Raw genomic sequence first — 18,938 nt, 5'->3', positions numbered from 1 at the left:
GCTGAATGCAGTGAAGGTCCTGTTGGACCAAGCAAGGCACTGAACACTACTACAAGCTCTCTAAATGATGAATTATATGTTGTTGAGGAAGAGAGAGTTGGTGTCCCCGTAAAAGGAGGCCTTTACGAGGTATTTTTTTTACTGAAGTATCTTTATTGGTACTAAAATGTAAAAAGTCAATGCTAGAGTTATTCTTAGTCCTTTTTAATGTTTCTTAGTTCTGGGGAGAAATTTCATCTTTTTCTCATGCTCATGCCCTAAACGTGTGATTTCTAATCTGTTTCTTCTGTTATGTTATCTCCTCTTAACAAAAAAAACTCCACTTGGTCTGTTTCCACAGTTATAATCATGACGTCTGCCTTTTTGTCAAGCTTTATTTTTTATTCTACTTTCTAATAGAAACTCTTCGTGTATTCTCCTTTTGTAATTCATATCCGTCACATTTCCTTCTTTGATTCATTGTTTTCTATCTACTAGAAAAAAAATTAATCTACTAAGTTGTTCTCTACATAGAACTGAATTTCTGACTGTGGTAGTTGAGAGGAATATTTTCACTCAGTATCAACCATTGTTGTATATATTACATGCTTACAACATAACAGGCAAATTTTGTTTGCTCTGATAGAATGGTACTTTGAGTTCCAGTAATGCAAGTTCTTTTCTTTGGGGGCTTACCTGGAGAGTTTGATCCTTGAAAAGTTTATGAAATTGCAGGTTTATGAGATGACTTGGTAGTTTTGGTTAAAATGTTATCCAACGGGCAAAGAAAAATTAAAAAATTTAAAGATTTGTGGACTGCAAGAGAGCAATATTATGAAGAACCTGGCAAGAGGGCATATTACAGCATATCTTGTCAGCATGTTCCCGTGCAAGTTAGTTAGAAAAAATATTGGTTCAACTTATGTATTTCAGGCCTTAAAAAATCTCCATATGGTTTTCTGATTTCATAGCTCTTATTTGGAAATGATTTATTAACTGTGGAAAGGGTTGGGTAATAAACAACTCGAACAATAGTTTCGCAAGCGACACAAGGAAACATTATTTTGTTTAAGTTGGAAAACCATATTGTTCACATATGTTTGAATCTTAATAGCTTGAACTTTGTAAGTTGTTTTGTGATTGAGTAAATATTGCTTAGAAAGGCTATCTTATATTTTTGGAATAACTTTGGCCACTTGTTACTGAGACTTTTCTTGTAGTATTTTGGGTTCTGCACTCTGCACAGAGAAAGCCATAGTTCCTCCTGGAATGTCCCATGTCTTCCTTTCTGTACTTACACTACTATTTTCTGCTAGTATGCTTATATTAATTTGGAATTCTACTTTTATTTTTCTAAATATTTAATATGAAGCTTCTGTTGGTGTGAAGCATAACCATGTGGACTTGTTGTGCTTGAGACAAGGCATCTATGCTTGGATGTGAATTCAGACAGATAATGTTTTCAGCAGTTACTTCTTTTACTTCTTTGGAGAAGTTGCCTTAAGTGAAGTTTGCCAGCATGCTTACTTTATGTCGTGCAACCTTACACCTGTCCGAGGAGTTGTGCGTTTATCATGCTTCATACCATTATGAGTATGATTCATTTGTACTAGAACTGACATCAAGTGCAGTGGTTATGATCTGTTATAAAAAATTGAGCTGGTAGGGTGTCTGATCTAAATCAAGAAATCTGAAGCTGGCATTAAATTGGTCTGGGTAGTTAAGGTATCTTGTAAGTCATCTCACCCAAATCTATTAACAATGCTGTAAGATACAAACGCTGTATTAAGATTAGTTGGTTGTGAGTACCTCTTAAGTTTTCTCTACCTGTTCTTTTCTTTTTGGATTCGGTGCTCAGGACTTAAATTTTTTTTTTTTTCCATTTCATCAGCTAGATTCTGCACCCTCTTCTGATTGCATCACCATCACCATCATCTCTTCCCTCCCTCATCCTCTCATTTTGTCTAAATGTGTTCCTTTTCCTGTTTTCTTCGGTATAGCTCCATTATAGGTCTGGCAGCAGCAATGGACCGAGTCAACTGACCACTTATTGTATCTATTTGTTATTGTTGAACTAGATATTTAAGTAAAGGATTTGTGACAACAAATAAATATATCTTTTTTAATCTATAATTATTAGCTATGTTACCCGGGTACTTCATTATTGAAGCCGTACCCGTACCGGACACTTTTCCGTACCCAAACTTCATGGACACTTCTTGAATATATGCATACATTTATTACAACATGTACTCCCGTACCCAAACTTCATGGACACTTCTTGAATATATGCATACATTTATTACAACATGTACTCAATTAGACGATATATGTGTTAATTTAAACATTTATTACAACATGTACTCAATTAGACGATATATGTGTTAATTTAAAACACTTGTCAAAGACTTCCCGGACGTAGAGCTTACACTTCACATCCGTCTTTTGAAACTAATGGGATACGGGCTGGTTCGTTTCAGTCCATACCCAAGTTCAAAACTATATAGTTAATGGGTCGTTTAGATGTCTAGTAAAAATATATATATCTGTGTGTGTGTGTGTGTGTGTGTGTGTGTGTAGTCGTGTCCCCGTACCCAACATTTTACAGTTTTGTCGTATCCCCTACCCGTACCCGCACCCGTACCAGTACCCGTGCCCGTTTCCATGCAACATAGATTATTAGTGTAGGTCATTGCTTCAATAGAGCATGTTTAGAGCATGATGAGGTTTTAACCCACACAAAAATTTGACTCTTTTCTTATTTCTTTTCAAGAAACGTGTCTTACTATTATAATGCAGTAAACTAGGTATGGTTTCTTTGTACATATCAGTTTATGCTTTAACGTGGATTGGGAATGATTGCAGGTAGATTTAACCAAGAGGCATTGTTTCCCAGTATACTGGCATGGTGAAAATCGGCGTGTTCTTAGAGGTCACTGGTTTGCTCGGAAGGGTGGTCTTGATTGCGAGGATGTGGCAGAACAACTAGAATTGGCTTACCGCTGTCAGGTATTTAGATAGAGAATTCACACTTTGATAGTGACTTTGCCTTGGAGGTTAACTTGGATTGATTGGTTCAGAGCTTTCATCTAATATTGCTCCAGAAGTTTTAGGTTTTTGTAAAAAGGGAGACTTGATAAGCTAAAATTTCATAGGAGGTAAATATAACATTAGATCCATCTAAACTGATTTAAGCTCAGAGATCCTTTAGTCCCCATCTACCATAAAGGGAACAATGAAGACTTGTGCTTATTTTTTGCTAAGCAGTGAAGAATTAAAATGGAAAATATTGGAGCCTTTCCCACACCTTGAGTGCATTACAAAGTCCAAATTTCTGCTACTACATGAAAACTGCAGGCCCCTGTGTTTCCCGAAAGCACCTCCATGATTTAATGGTTTTTCTTTACGTAAATCATCATAATCATTCTGAAAATATCAGGAAATCCAAACAATATGCTGTATTCTCGTGTCTCTGTGTCAAAGAAGTATAATGATTAAATACTTATTTTATGCTACTTACCAGGTATGTATTTAATTCTATATTGGAATTAGGCATAAGGTCTCAGGTTACTAAACTAAAATTTTATGTAAATAACTAACTGTATTAAAGATTTGAAATGACCAGATCAGTTTTGATTTGTTCTAACTGTACTCTGAGTTGTACAGTCTATGTTGCATGGGTACGGGTCCATGGCAAATTTGTAAAAGGTAGAGTACTGGGACACGGCTATATAAATATTTATATACACATATACATGTTATATATTAGAATTAATAATTTACATTAGATCAATATTGTTTTCTTTCACGTGTCATGAGAATTAAAATCCTTATAACGTTTCTATTACAGTTTTATGATTCTTTTATTATGTGGATTATAAATTGGAAAATCACTAGTTTTTGAACTAGACATCTAGACACCCTTTAAAATCATAGTTTGGAACCCAACCTATATCCAACGAGTTTCAAAAAGTGGAAGTGAAGTGTAGGATAAATGTTCAAAAAATGTATGACAAGTGTTTTAAACTAAAACATGTATTGTATAATTGAGTAGATGCCCGAATAAATGTGTTCATATATGCAAGGAGTGTTCAAGGAGTTTGGGTACAGGTACGGGTACATGTTAGGTACGGGTACGGCACTCAGATAGAAGTACCCAGGTAACAGTGTACAGTAGTTGCATTTGTATGTTCTTGCCTTTAACTTGCATGTGTTTGTGTGTGTTCCATTATAAATTGGTTGTAGTTAGGTGTCTAAACTTATACAATGGCCTGACTTCGACTATTATTGTATTCCCATATCACAAATGTATGTGTAAGTATGTCTATTATATTGCTGTCAAGATTTATGCCTTAAAATTTTGTGATATTCATATTTGTTCTTGCCTCTCTCGCTCTCACTTGCACGTGTGTGTGCGGTCCCTGATAAATTCATTGTAACAAATGCAGTCTAAATTTAGTCCAATGTCCTGACTTCGACTTGTTGATGTATTCCCATTTATTGCCTCTCGGTATTCTACATATATGCATAAGTATGTGTATTATGTTGCTGTCAAGATTTATGCCTTGCGACTTTTGGGCTTGTTGCTTCTTTACGTATATGTGCTTGAGAAATGTAGCCATATTTTTTAGTTAGCATAAGGGAAAGAATATACATTCTCATGATTTGTATTCAGAAGTGATACCAGATTAACTGAAATGTGATCATGGAGTTGTGACACACACATACATTGTACGTATGTGTGCGTATGTGTAATAGACATTCACACGCACATGTACATACATATACACATACATGTGTGTTAGTGAGAGAGAGAGAGTGTGTGTGTGTGAAAATGGGTCTAGTGTGTCCTGCCACGTAGATCGATGGTTTGTTACTGATGTGACACACTCCTAAACAATCACTTCATATCTTGGGTGTTGATGTTTTGGATTTTAGAGTATGGGATGTGCACATCAGCGGTACCCCAACCTTGAATGTATATGAGTTAAGAGGATCTACGGGTGAAGATACAAAGCAAAAGATTATTGTTGATACTATGTTTCCCATTTTTTGTTGTAAAGGGAAGATTACCAAATATCTCCGGCACAACTGTTTTGTTTTACAAAATCCATTGATGCTTTGCTTTAGTATCCTGGAAGCTAATTTTTTTCTTGTGGAAATAAGGAATGTAGTAGTCAAATTTGATGGTGTGGTATAATCCCTCTGCCTGAGATGGATCATCTAGAAGGGAAGTTAGCTTTGGGTGCAGCTAGTATTTTGTGGTATAATCATATAATTCTGTTTATTAATCTCATTTATGAAGGACACTAGCAATGTTCTAGATTTTCCATAGCAACTTTTTGTCCAGAATTGAATGCATCCTATTTGCTTCATTTTCTGACATCTTTTAAATGAAAAAATTGCTAGGGCTATTTCACTTTCGAGGACATACAACTGGAATTTCCTCATTGCTCTTTTACTTACCTTCCCAGTAATCTTTTCTCAGCTTCTAGGTTTGATACTCTAAATGATTTGGTTATTTCATCACATGTAGATCTGGCATCGTCGAACTTTTCAACCTTCAGGACTATTTGCTGCTCGTGTTGATCTGCAAGGCTCTGTACAGGTATACTATGAGAATGAGAATTAGGGCGCTTGTTAACAGTGACCGATGCTAATGGCTAAAATAATTGCCTTCATAGGGTTTGCATGCTCTTTTCACAGGAGAAGATGATACATGGGAGGCATGGCTAGTTTATGACAGTGGTGGATTTTCCTTGAATTTTGGACGAGGAAATGGGATTAAATTGAGACGTGGATTTTCACCATCAGGATCTTTGAAGCCTACTCAGGTTAATTCTTCAATGCATAATCACTACCAGAATAATACCCTTCAAGTACAAAGTTCTTTATACTAGATGAACCTTTGTGTAAACAATTTATTGTGGCAAAAGGAATTATTTGTGTTTTACCTCCCCCCAACTATCACTTATTTCTCATTTGGAATTGTGAATTAAACACTTATTCCTTCTTAACGCTTTTAATTCATTACAAAGAGGGGAAAAAGCAAAGTGGAAAAAGGTTAGGTCCTCTATATAAAATAAACTAAATCGGAACTGAATGGAAGAATATGATTCATGTAGCTTACCCTAGAGCTTTTGGGACAGGCTTTGTTGTTGTTATATATGTGTGTATGAGTTTAAGGTGCCAGCTCATCTAAATGAGCTGCCAAAAGATAGATTAGTCATCACATTGTAGTAGATGGACCTTGCTTCTCCTTTCTCTTGGTAGCTCATTTTTCTAAATGAGGTGGTAGCTCATATGTGGTATCCCTGTCCAGACACATGTATTCTATATGTTTGTGTCATGGCTGCACATGTCATACATGCATTTACATATCTGCGTGTCGACATGAGAGAACATATGTATGAGGAAAGAAGTTACAAGTTTACACCAAAAGGGGCTTTGGTATGGTTGGCTTTTAGGTACATATCACTCCATGATTTAAAAAAGAAATACATGGCAAAAGAATAATACAGCTATGGTACCTCTGCACCATCATTAGGCAGATATCGAAAGGACTGTTTTCAAACAATCGAGTTACAAGTCTAATGACCTATTGTTGCTCTACTTTCTAATATTTGGATTTTGGGAACTTATTTGTATTGGTCTTTTGTTCCTGTTGTTCCTCTCACTCCTCATAGACTAAAAAAATGACCCTATTTGCTCAAAACAATCATGCAGTTTGGTTGCATATACAAGCATGCCTTCTTTTTGACCTTAGAATTTGATAGCATTTTGTAATTATTGTACTAATCTTGGTGAAAAGTGACACTAGCATCAGAGAGCGTGTTACCATTGTCAAGCCCGTATAAGACTATTATTCAACTGCTTCTGACATCATCATCAGCTGTAACATTTTATTTTTTTTGTCTTGAGCACTATTTGCCTACTTCTGTGTCAAGCAATCAATGCACATGTGCGCCAACCATTTTAATGTTTTGTTCAGGATGAGCTACGTCAGCAAAAAGAAGAGGAGATGGATGATTACTGTTCTCAGGTTTGCAATTACAAAGATCCTAGCTTCATCCATCTTTTTGTGAAACTACAGTACATGAGTCTTTAGCTATTTTTTTTTATCTCCACATATAGTGTTTTCATTAATTGGTTACTTTGATTTATTAAATCATACAATTTTAAGCCTGCCTTAATCCCATCAATTACATGGTCCATATAACTTAGTAACGGGGAAATATTTGGCAAGTAAAGAAACTGGAAAAAAAAATGAAAAGATTAGAAATATAGAGAATTACACCCTCATTGACACAAGATTGGGATCCTCAGCCTGAAAAAGAAGAGGAATCACGCCTTCAAAGGATTTTGTTGCCTCACATAAAGATGCAAATCATATTCAATCAACTCATAACACTTTATAAGAATTAAACCAATAATTCGATATAAAATCTGAAAATTACAAGAGTTTCTATAGACCAAATACTCAAAAGTCATATGTTGAGTTACGCAGTAATCCTGGATTCAGATAGAAGAAATTCAAATTCATATCAAATATCTAATTGTAAACTCAAATTACATAACCAATCCTAAGCTCAAATCGAATATCTAATCTCAAACCTATTATGAATTCATTTCACCAATCCTAAATTATGTAGAACACTTACAATGAGATGAGGCTTTGACTTTTGTCTTCAGGCTACTTCACAATCTTAATATTCATGTATCCATTGAGTTCTGATACCAACTATCTCTCCAATCTTTTTTGCCTTATGGTGTTTTTTCCTCTATTCAGATAACTGGGTTAAAAGAGCAAAAAACACTAAAATGAGGTCATTGTTTTTCGCTTCAATTGGCTTCTCCTTCTAACACTTGGCTTTTTTAGTCGGTAACAGTTCAGTTACTTTTAGTTTGAAATGTATCTGAAAGTTGGAACTTCCTTGCACCAAAATGGCACAGGAGTCAAAGTATGGCACTCTACATATGCATACTATATTTTAGACATATTGTACTGGAACTGTTTGGTATTGTACTGTTTATAAAGTATTAGCTCAGTTGTCTCAAAATCATCGGGGTTATGCTATTTATGTTTTCTGGATGGAGTTTAGTTACATTCAAGCCCAAGGGGTACCTGCTTGTTAGCATGAATATCCTCTGCCTCTTCATATATGACTATTCTTAAGCTTTTTTCTACATTGCCCTCTGCTATTTTAATATGTTTCCTGGAACTTGGTTTGTAAAGGCAACTATTCTATGACATATATACACAAAAATTTCTACTGTAAATAAGCTCAAAAGTTATATTTTATTTGGTAACGCTAAATAACACGCTGTTTTAACATGTATATTTGTAGAGAACTAAAGATAGATTTGGTTATTTTTTGGAAGTTTATTATTTTGGCACTACTATGAGAGTTATATGCCACTGAAGCTGATATACATGACAGAAATAATATTTCTTTAGCAATGCATCAAGTATGCACAAATTCAATGGTCTAAACAGAAAGTTACTTAGTTAACAAGTCCACAGTAATTAAGACTTGATAAGAAGTCGTGTATAAGAGTGTTTAAATGTTTACATCAAGAACAAATGTTTGGATTGACTACTTTCTGTGCTCTAAAGTGAAAATCTAAGAGAAATAATATTTTTAGCAGTTTATTTTCTATCTACTTGATGCATGGATCTTTTAAAAGCCTGATTGTTAGTTGTTGAGAACTTGAAATGATGTAGATCAACTACACTGGAGCGGATCATGAAATCGAACGCTCTATTATTTAATTATAATGTGGAAAATTTTGCTCCTAATCCTTCCAAAATAACCTGTCTATTTCTGTTGTAAACAAGTTAGATATTTGACATATAAATTTGGGGCACACACATTCCTTTTGTGTGTGTGTGTGTGTACATATATATTTATATTTATACTATATTTATGTTTAACCTTTTTTTGGCATTCATCATTTTGGTACTATACCATTTAAATTGTTGTCACTAGTGAGTAGTGAACTGACAATTTAGTGTTTATATTTGTCGCCTTTGTGATATTGCCTTTTTCTTACTTTTCTTGCTTTGACATTTCTGTTTTATTTTTTGTCATCCTTTTTTGCTAACTATGGTATGTATATGTCCGTAATATTCACCTTGGACAGATGATAAATGCATCGTATACCATTATAAACCAAGGGTTAAGTGGAAAGTGGCTTCAGGTAAAGTGATAGGCCAACAAAAAAATGTTAAACTGTGAAAGAAGTCTGGTCCTGTTTCTTGAAAAGGTGTGGGTCTTATAGGAGAAAAGTTGAAGAATATGGAGAAATGCAAACTAAAGTAATTGGATACAGCTTGTCAGTTGAATTTGCTTTTCCTTTTAGTATATAATTTGAATGTGATGAAAAAGATTCACAATAATAATGAAGAACTAATGTCAGTTGCAACTTTCCAGACTAATGGAATGCCTGACATGTATTTGGATTCTGTTTCTTGTTCCACAGGTTCCTGTTGGACATCTAGTTTTTATGGTTCATGGTATTGGCCAAAGATTAGAGAAAGCTAACTTGGTTGATGATGTTGGTGATTTCCGTCGCATAACGTCAAGCCTAGCTGAAAGGCACTTAACTCCATTTCAGAGATGCACCCAACGGGTTCTCTTCATTCCTTGCCAGGTAAAATAGCAATATTATTCTCCTCTTACTAGAATCTTTCAAGTTTTCCTTCTCATGTTATTTTTGGTTTAGTTATATGGTAAGGTTCTGGTCCTTTTTTTCCATAAAATTTGCTATTTAATTTTTTTTGTTACTAAAAGGGCCTTAATATTATGTTGACGTAATACCTTCTCCATCAGCCTTTTTATGGGGTTTTGGTTCTTGTTTTCTATGCTTTCTGAGAGTATGAAAAATCTACACGGTTAATAGGAAATGGAAAGTCAGCAGGCTGTCTGAAGGCTACAAGACATGTCATAGATCTGCACTCGGTTTTACTATCGTTTTAATATTTTGACGTGCGAGAAAAAATGATTTATCTTTTGGTCAATCATATAATTGTACATGCAATATCATGACCACCATCAGAGCTTTTTCTGGATGAAAAGGGGTTGATTTTGGAGTGCTAATTCATGCTGAGCATGTTATGCTAGAATTCGGACAGAAAACTTTTTGGCAGCTGAAGTCATGCTCTTGAGCTTTGATATCAAGTTTTTAGCCATGAAAACTGCTTTGCAAGAGTGTCACTGCACCTACGTGCCAGTTGGTTGGTTGAAAGACCTATATGTTGCTGTAGATTGTGGAGTCAACAGTCACACAATTTAGAAGCAATTCACTTAGTTCTTTGCTGCTTATTGAAGAAAAAGAGGGAGAGGGTAAGCAATTTATTTGGTATTGCTAAGGGCTAATACAATCCAAAGGGGCAAATATATTCCGAAATTAGAGGAATAGTTTAACATTCTTGGCCCTTGTCTTTCTAGTGAGCTAGTGTTTTTGCAAGTGGCCAATTGGTCTGACTTTTTTCCATCTCTCAAATTATCATGTGACTATTCAATAAATTTTACTTATGATAGTGTAATATATTAAAGTTAATTATCATTTTCTAATCATATTTAATTTCTTAAAATTTTGATCCTAGAAAAGATAGATTGACAAGTTAGATCATAGATCTGTTGTTGCTGCAGGCTTCTGCACAAACTCCAAGACAAGGAAATGGGTACTTTGAGTAATATGGAGAAAGTCAAGAGTTATGTTGTATGGGTACTTCTATTTGGAGGCGTGCTTATGTTGTATCCGCACCCAACACTGAAACTTCAGTAGACACTCCTTGAATATTTGCATACGCTTATTAAAATGCGTACTCAATTATATAATACATGTTCTATTTTAAAAGACTTGCCATATACTTCTTGGATGTATATCCTACACATGCAATTCTTGGAACTCGTTGGACATGAATTAGTTTGTTTCAGCATGTACTTAGTTGAAAACTATAATTATAAATGGCCTTTTGGATATCCTTAAAGTGCCTCTAACCAGTACACCAAAACATCGAAGTTGTGGCGAGGGTTACATTTTTATATTCCAACATGCTCTGCAGGTTGAGTGCCCTTTTCATGGGCTGAAACCTGAACAGACGCATGATATCAATTTTTTTTAAAAAAACCGGCGTTAAATTTGTGGCCAGTAGGATTCAAATGTAGGTTTCTTTGATACCATCTTAAAGTCCCTAGTACACTTAAACTTCGAAGTCGTGGTGAAGGTTGAGAATTATATTTTTATATTCTAACATGAATTTTATTTCATAGCACCTGAAGTAAAAACTATGATATTGATTTCATGAAACTTATTATTATATACACTTGTATGTGTAGCCGTGTCCCCGTACACTACCTTTTACAAATTTTCCGTGTCACCTAGACATACGTGCATCCGTACACATATCTGTTCAACCTAGGTCAAGATGTTTCAGAGCTGTGCAGGTTTGGATATGCAACTTGATTTAAACTTCAAAAAAATTTAGACAATAATCCAAGTGCACCAATATCTTCTCCATGGATGCCTATTCTCCCTTATTGTGTCTCTATTCCAATTTGAGTAGTTACCCATCAGTTATTGCTATTCATTAATATTTAGAAATAAACAACATAATTTTCCAAATTATTGTTAGTCTAATTGGTTGGTTATGGGTTTCTGGATTCCTCATAGATGGTGTAAGCGTTAAAAATCTACTTCTATAACCCCTTTGTTATCATGTTGGGCCAAATAGTTTCAATATGAGCTCTAGCCCACAAATTCAACCATGTCATATTTAATCTCATTCCATGAATATAAACTAGCCACATACCATTTTCTATGGAAGTCTGGCACTCATAAAAAAGGAGATATAATTGATTTTCTTATCTTCTGTTTTACTAGTAAGTGAAGGCATGACTAATGCAAAGTCATGATTTTAAATTTTCTATAAAAGTCATGTTTTTAAATTTTCTATAAACATTCAGATAAGAGTCTGATCCTGCTTGTCTACATACAATGACCTCAGTGGAGTGTGATTCAAGTGTATATTTTGTTCCACATGAGAGTTTTTTATCTTGAATATATCTTGTGATTCCACTAGAACCTCCTTCTCTTAAAATGAGGAAGTTTCTTTTCACTTGACTATAATCTACACCGAGCTTTGAACTCTTGGTGTTGGATCTAGTTTAACTACATTAGTTTAACTACTAATGTAGTAAGAATGTCTGCAGCCTCAATTTCACAAATGAAGATTGGGCAAATTTTTGTTCATTATGATTAGTTTCTTAAATATCTTTTTGCTGATGCTTTTCTTTTAGTGAGTCAAACAGATCACGTGCTCTATGCTTTTGTTTGCTCTTTAATGTTTTTGAGCTCTTTTTTTCTTCACAGTGGAGAAAGGGGTTGAAGCTGAGCAGTGAAAATGCAGTTGAAAAGATCACTTTGGATGGTGTTCGTGGTCTTCGTGTGACATTAAGTGCCACAGTTCATGATGTCCTCTACTACATGAGCCCCATGCACTGCCAGGACATAATTGACTCGGTAATTTGTAGCTGACCTGTCTTTTTGAATTTTATTTATTTTCCTCAGTTTACCATTAAATTTATTGATGTTTAACTTGAATAGTTTTAGTAAATGGATGAATTTCCCCATTTTTGCATTCTACATTATTTGAATCAATATGCAATTAAATTTAGTTTTTTAGGATATAAGCCCCTTTACAAAAAGCTTATTGGGATGCGTCCCACACTAATTGGTAAAAGGGCAGTAATCACACAAAACATGGGGAACATAATATTTGTACTTTGTTACTATTTAAAGCTCATTCAAATCTCTTTACGTTTATGATTAAGGACATCAATGTATGCATACAAAATTTTCCTTTACACCATGCCATATTCCCTGTTGCTCAGACCATTCCCTTGGCCTGTTCGACATGAAACTCAATCTTACCCATTTCCCTTTTCTTGATCGATGATTCTGTTTGTTTTCAATGGTTGACTAAATTAGTTTATGAAAAATGTTCTCGTCAGGAGATCAAAAGAAAATCGGACTTCTAAATGATAGAGAAGGCAAGACTGGGAGAGAAGACCAATGATGAATAAAACAAACAAAAATCCGGTTATTCAAAGAAGGGTTAATAACACTCTTGAGTGGTTGGTTAGATTAGTCGGTTTAGCTAAATGAAAAATCTTTTGTATTTGGTCTATTTCAATATCAATAAAAAATACTATATCGGTTTGAAACCCTCTAAAACATTTTCTATCATTTAATGTTTAACTCGTTACTTGAATTTGTTAAATCATATACTTACTTGAATTTGTTAAATCATATACAATGTGTTCAAGACTTCAACTTCCTTCCTGTCATTAGGACTATCTATGTTTATGCTTACATATTAGACAGAGTAACGTTCTTGGCAAAAGTTTACTTTTCTATTTAGTCTATTAATTCAAATTTGCATCTTAGTTAATTAATCAATGTTACAATAATTCAAAAAAGAGTTAGAATATTTCTAATTGTCTATAGTATTATTTTTTAAAATTTGGAATGTTTAAGGCGCTGCTAACAAACAATATGATATCTGAGAAAAAACTGCCGAAACTCTGGATACCAATATTAAAAGGATGAGTGATAACCGTTGTCAATACAAATATAACTTGCAGAAATTTCTCTAGAAGAGCCAAATCAAGAAAAATCTTCATGCTTACTTATTTCTTGTTAAATAATTTTGCTTCAGTTTTGGTTTTTTGTTTCAGGCAGATTTGTTTTTTTAGAGAGTTATAGAGATTCCTGAGAATTTATTTTAAGCTTAACGTGACAAAATTACTAGCACAAAGTTGACAAGGGGAAAAAGAAAAAAACCTTCCCTAGGACTTGAAGCATATGGATAGCATTATTAAGTGTAGTGCTAACTATGAAAAATTTGTGCTGTGTTTTTATTATTTTATGCTTGAGGTAGTTTTTTGGGCCAAGTAGGTTTTCCATTTATATTTCGTTGTAAATGGAAGTTACAGATGATTATCCAACGTTCTTTGTAAAGATATGGACTTAGAAGAGGTAGCTTGTTACAGATGACTATCCAACGTTCTTTGTGAAGATATGGACTTAAGAGAGGTAGCTTGTGTTAACTCTGTGGTCTAGGAGGTCAGGCAGTGTTAGGCTTTGTTGTGTTTTTCCAAGAGGAAAGTACGGTGGTCTAATGGCCTCTGTATATGTTTGTCATCATTCTATTTATCACGAGGTGTTAGGCTTGTGTTTTTCCAAGCGGAAAGTAAGGCATTGTAATGGCTTCTGTATATGTTTGTCATCATTCTAGTTAGTAGTTACCACACAGCATAATTACTTCTGGTTTCTAAATATGTGCCTAAATGCATACAAATTCGTGCATCAAACTTGGCTGAATCTTTGTGGACTGTGTCTTGTGGTTTATATATGCTTTGAACCAGAGGCTGTTAAATGTGCATGAACAATAGCCACTGTTGGCCAAACTACTATATACTTCAGGACCTTCAAGGGCATGAGTCTGAGGTTACCCACCCTTGAGGCGTAACTTCTTCGATGAATGCAGACTTCAGTTGATTAAGACCTGAAAACTTTTCAAGATATGCTTTTGCATATATTTTTGCTGCCAGATGGTTTTGGCTGGTTTCCCTTCTAGTGCTTTTCCATTGTGCTTATGTCTACCATGGGAGCTTTTCCATGATACTAATTGTTTGGTTTTCCTTCATAATTCTCTGAACCATGTCATGACTAGTGATGGCTACATTGTACGTGTTTAAAAGTTTTCAATTCAGTTTTCTTCATCTTTGTTCAAGTATTTTGGCATAAGTTTATATTGCAGTGTTGTGCAAGAGTCTTGCACAGCTTGTTGTAGTGTAGACTGATTTGCCCTAGTATAGCTAGAGATTCCCGGAGTTGCTCCCAAAGTTTGCTTCTCAGTTTCTTGAATGGAAGTTAATCAGATTTGAGATACTGAAGGCAGCCTATTTCTCAAACGGTTGCTCATGGTATTGGTAGGCCACATAGCTGTGCATCTAGAGATCTGTTTGACTAGCCTTTCTGCCAATAACCGAAGATGTGAATGGTTGTAATCTGTGGCAAGAATTACTCTAGTCTGATCAAAATCAGTGTCTCTCCATACCCTCAAAAAGTTTATTTTAATATTCTTTTCATGTAGTTGCACTTTCTTGGAAAGTAGGAGGCTGTCTCTGTCATCGTGGAGGCAGAGGGAATTAATTGTATCATTATTTAGTCTTAAGAGGGATTGAGAATAAAACAAATGTTGTGATAACACATGATGTAACGCTAGCCTCCCAGTAACGTAAAATGCAAAACAACGTAATGCATAGTATAGGTAACATGTTTTACTATTTATTTAAAATATTTAATAAAAAAATATTCACAATTATTTTAATAAATAGAATCATCACGTTTTTTTTTTTAAATATAACATCACAATTATAAAATATGTGATCATGATTTCTCAATAAAAATATTTCATAAATGCTTAGCAGCCAATCTAAAAGCATATGTACTTCAATTTCAAAACAAAAATCAAAAGGAAACACTGTCAAGCCTTAAGCAATGTTGAAAAATACCACAATGTATAACTTAAGGTCTCTTGATAGCTCAAAGCACCATGCATAATGTAGTTTATGTATTTTCTTATTGTGTAATTTATAAATATAATTTCCATAAGATATTCGAACTATGTAAAAGATGTTTATAATAATTTTAAGAATTAGGAACAAAATATTAAAATGCAAAACAATATTTTAATAAAAATTCCTTAATATAATACTAGCTATACAGATTTACTAACAAGTATTATGATATAAAATGCAAACAAATAATCACAAATTTACATCCGGTTCAAAGCTTCACATTCATTGTGATAGTCATGTTAGTAATTTCACAATCTCATAATGATGTAACCAAAAATAAACCATAAAAGCTTAACAAACAATTCAAAAGTAATTACTTCAAGTTAAAAAAAAAAATGAAACACTCTCTTGAGTCTCGTCTTTATAATAAACTATATGAAAATAACTCAAGTTATATTGGGATAACACATGTTATATTGAAACAACATAAGTTTTATTGAAATAAAGCAATTTGTATTATAATAACATAGGGTTATGATGTTTTGAGTTGTTTCAAAAGTTCAGGTAACATTTAGGTTTGTTAGGTTACATAATTGCAAAATCTTATATCCTTAAGTACGATGTTGCTTCTTCTGTATAACCATGCTCTGTGAGGACTCTGTAACCATTCTCTTTTTTCTTCTTTTGGGACACAGAAATCCAGAAAGCATGCAGAAAGCCATTGTATGCTTGCGTTCTCTATTTTTTCCTTGAAAACTGTTTAAATCTGTAGCCTTTTAAGTGGGAGCCTATCTTGGCATTAGGTCTTTGTTAACTTATTAAGTACCCAATTGCAGTTTTTTTTCCTTTTGATTGTTAGCTCAGAGAGGCCTGAGATGTAAGATGAATTCCCTTATGATTAACATTTAACCCGTCGTTTAAGCATGTTGAAGAAATTTAAAACAGGAAGACTGGAAAATTAAAACAAACCAATTGTTTATCAGTTTAGTTATATATGAAAGAAGAAAACATAAATCTAGCAAGAGCTTATTTCATAGAGAGGACTTAATGACTTTTTGGCTTTTGAGTTATATTCAAGGCTCGAGATGTTTTTAATGTCCATGCTTGCTTACATATTTATTTGGACGTTGCAAATAATGTCCTTGTTCTGAATTATTTCATATGCTGCATTAAAATGATCTTGAGTACACATGATGTTCTCATTCTTGGGTTTGCATTGATTTTTATCCTTTAGGAGTTCCGATTTAAATATTTAATCCTTTGATGAAGTCCAAGTTTATATTGTTGTACATGTTGACTGTAATAAGTTGGTTGAAGAACAAAGATATGACCACTATGTTTTATAGCTGAGAGATTTTTAGGTACACTCTTTGCATCAGCAACTAAAAAAGTATGGCTCTCATTTTCCTTGCATTTCAGGTCTCAAACCAATTGAACAGACTGTACACAAAATTTCTTAAGCGAAATCCTGGGTATGATGGGAAGGTTTGTTGTTAAACTGATTCAGACACTGCCAAACCTTCTGTTTGTGCTAGCTTTTCGATTGGATCTTACAAATTCATTCTATCATTTGCAGGTTTCTATATATGGACACTCATTAGGAAGCGTCCTATCTTATGATATCCTTTGTCATCAGGATAATACGCGCTCGACGCCTCTTATGGATTCTGCGTACATGAGATGCTGGGAGAAAGATCAAGCTAAAGCAACTGATCAATCTCTCTCATCTGATAGTGTTGTGATGTCAGATAAAAATAGTATTGCAACAGGCGATTCAGATCCAAAGGAACCACCACGTGCTAGAGTAGAAGAGAGTTCCATGCCAGTTACGCAGTTCATGGTTCATCATGGCAAAATGGAAGATCTTTGCCACTCTGTGAATCCTATTTCCCCTGCAGATGTGTCAGGGGATTGTCCAGAAGATTTTACTTCAATAAATCCTGAAGGGGGATGTCAGCTACCGCTCAATGAAGTGGAAAGTAACTCTTCACCAGTGTTGGAGAAAATCAATCAAACGTATGGACAACAATCTACAACTACAAGCCATTCCGGAGAAAGCAAATGCAATATCAAATCAGATGTTAGCCCTGGAAGCTTTGAAGCCAATGCTGTTACTTTTGGTTGTATGCCTGAGGACACAAGTGACAAGGACAGAATGATCACCTTGATGGAGGAAGAGGTACTGATTTAGTGTGATACTGGTCCCGATTTAGTTGAACTACAAAAGCATGGCCTATCCACAATGCTCACTTATGTTGATTTAGTTAAGCTATAAATGTGCGATATCCATGTAGATTACTTCTATTTGGTATTATCTAGTAAGGAGCGCAAAGCAACATTTTATATATAACTCCGTGGTTAGCAATTGCTTGAGCTTAATTCTTTTACTTTTTCGCTGACCTCGTTTTTCTAGAAAAATGTAGTCATTTATCATCTGGTGTTATTCTTATGATTTTTATGGTTATTATCATTGTAAGCTTTCTGCTTGATGTTATTATTATATTCCAATGGTTTAAAAAGCTCCCGCCTAGCCCGCCTACAAGGGCTAGGCTCTGCATAGGCCTATGTGGTACCTAAGATGCCTAGGCTCTGCCTAGGGGAGTGGAGATCGTTTATGCAGACTGCATGTCCTTTAACCTCCTCTGAATTCCTCCAACATCCTCCACCGACTATGAACACCTCCTCCAACTCCTCCGACATTTGGCAAAACCTCCTCTGCCACCACATAAACAAAAAAGTAAATCCTTCTGGGCCTATCGCGTAGGTGAGGCGCCACTTTGGCACCTATGATAGCAATGATTGTATTAAAAAAAAGGAGACATCGTAGGCCCTGTCTAGGCTCCCCCTGGGCACCTAGGCTCTAGGCGCCAGGTTTGATGGCTAGGCCACCTAATGCTTTTTGTAACCTTCTTATATTCTAAAGGTATGTTTCAGTAAATCTACTTAACATGTCTCCAATTATACAGGTGAAACATCTTAAAGAAAGAATTGCAGGGCTCGAACAAAAGCAGGTATCTTCAACTTCCTGTAACGAGGATTATGATGGAAGAAACAAAGGTTGTGAAGGCAATGGTATATCTATGTATACTTGTGATGTATTTATATAGCGATTGTACTGAACCTTATATGTTTAAGCAGTAATGAATGGCGATTCTGTAGCAGAGCAGGCCTCTCCAATTAAGTTCCTTCCAAATGAAGATATTTTAAGAAAGATATATACACCTTCCATCAGATATACAAAGCTTAGTTTTAAGGTAAATTGTGCAATTTTGAATTTTTTTTGTTTTAAGTTGTTTCTTTGTGGACAAAAAAAAAAAGCATCTTGCGCTCCTGTCCTTGGGTAGTTCAGGCTGTTCACCTGTACTT

The 18,938-nt window shown here is 34.7% G+C and overlaps 1 protein-coding gene across 1 annotated transcript in view; it reads left to right on the top strand.

Moving 5' to 3' along the window:
- LOC109837977 (phospholipase SGR2) overlaps nt 2,933-18,938 on the top strand; it is a 32,262-nt gene continuing 16,256 nt past the window's right edge. The window contains 10 exon segments of the mRNA XM_020406375.1: nt 2,933-2,988; nt 5,516-5,587; nt 5,686-5,813; nt 6,971-7,021; nt 9,463-9,633; nt 12,358-12,507; nt 16,992-17,057; nt 17,149-17,751; nt 18,539-18,629; nt 18,711-18,826. Coding sequence (XP_020261964.1) covers nt 7,001-7,021; nt 9,463-9,633; nt 12,358-12,507; nt 16,992-17,057; nt 17,149-17,751; nt 18,539-18,629; nt 18,711-18,826 — 1,218 coding nt within the window. The 5' untranslated portion in view covers nt 2,933-2,988; nt 5,516-5,587; nt 5,686-5,813; nt 6,971-7,000.

Source organism: Asparagus officinalis, chromosome 4, assembly GCF_001876935.1.
Source record: "Asparagus officinalis chromosome 4, Aspof.V1, whole genome shotgun sequence".
In the NCBI taxonomy this organism is placed as follows: domain Eukaryota; kingdom Viridiplantae; phylum Streptophyta; class Magnoliopsida; order Asparagales; family Asparagaceae; genus Asparagus; species Asparagus officinalis.
The sequence above is the reverse complement of the archived record's forward strand: the minus strand, read 5'-3'. Positions and strand labels throughout refer to the sequence as shown.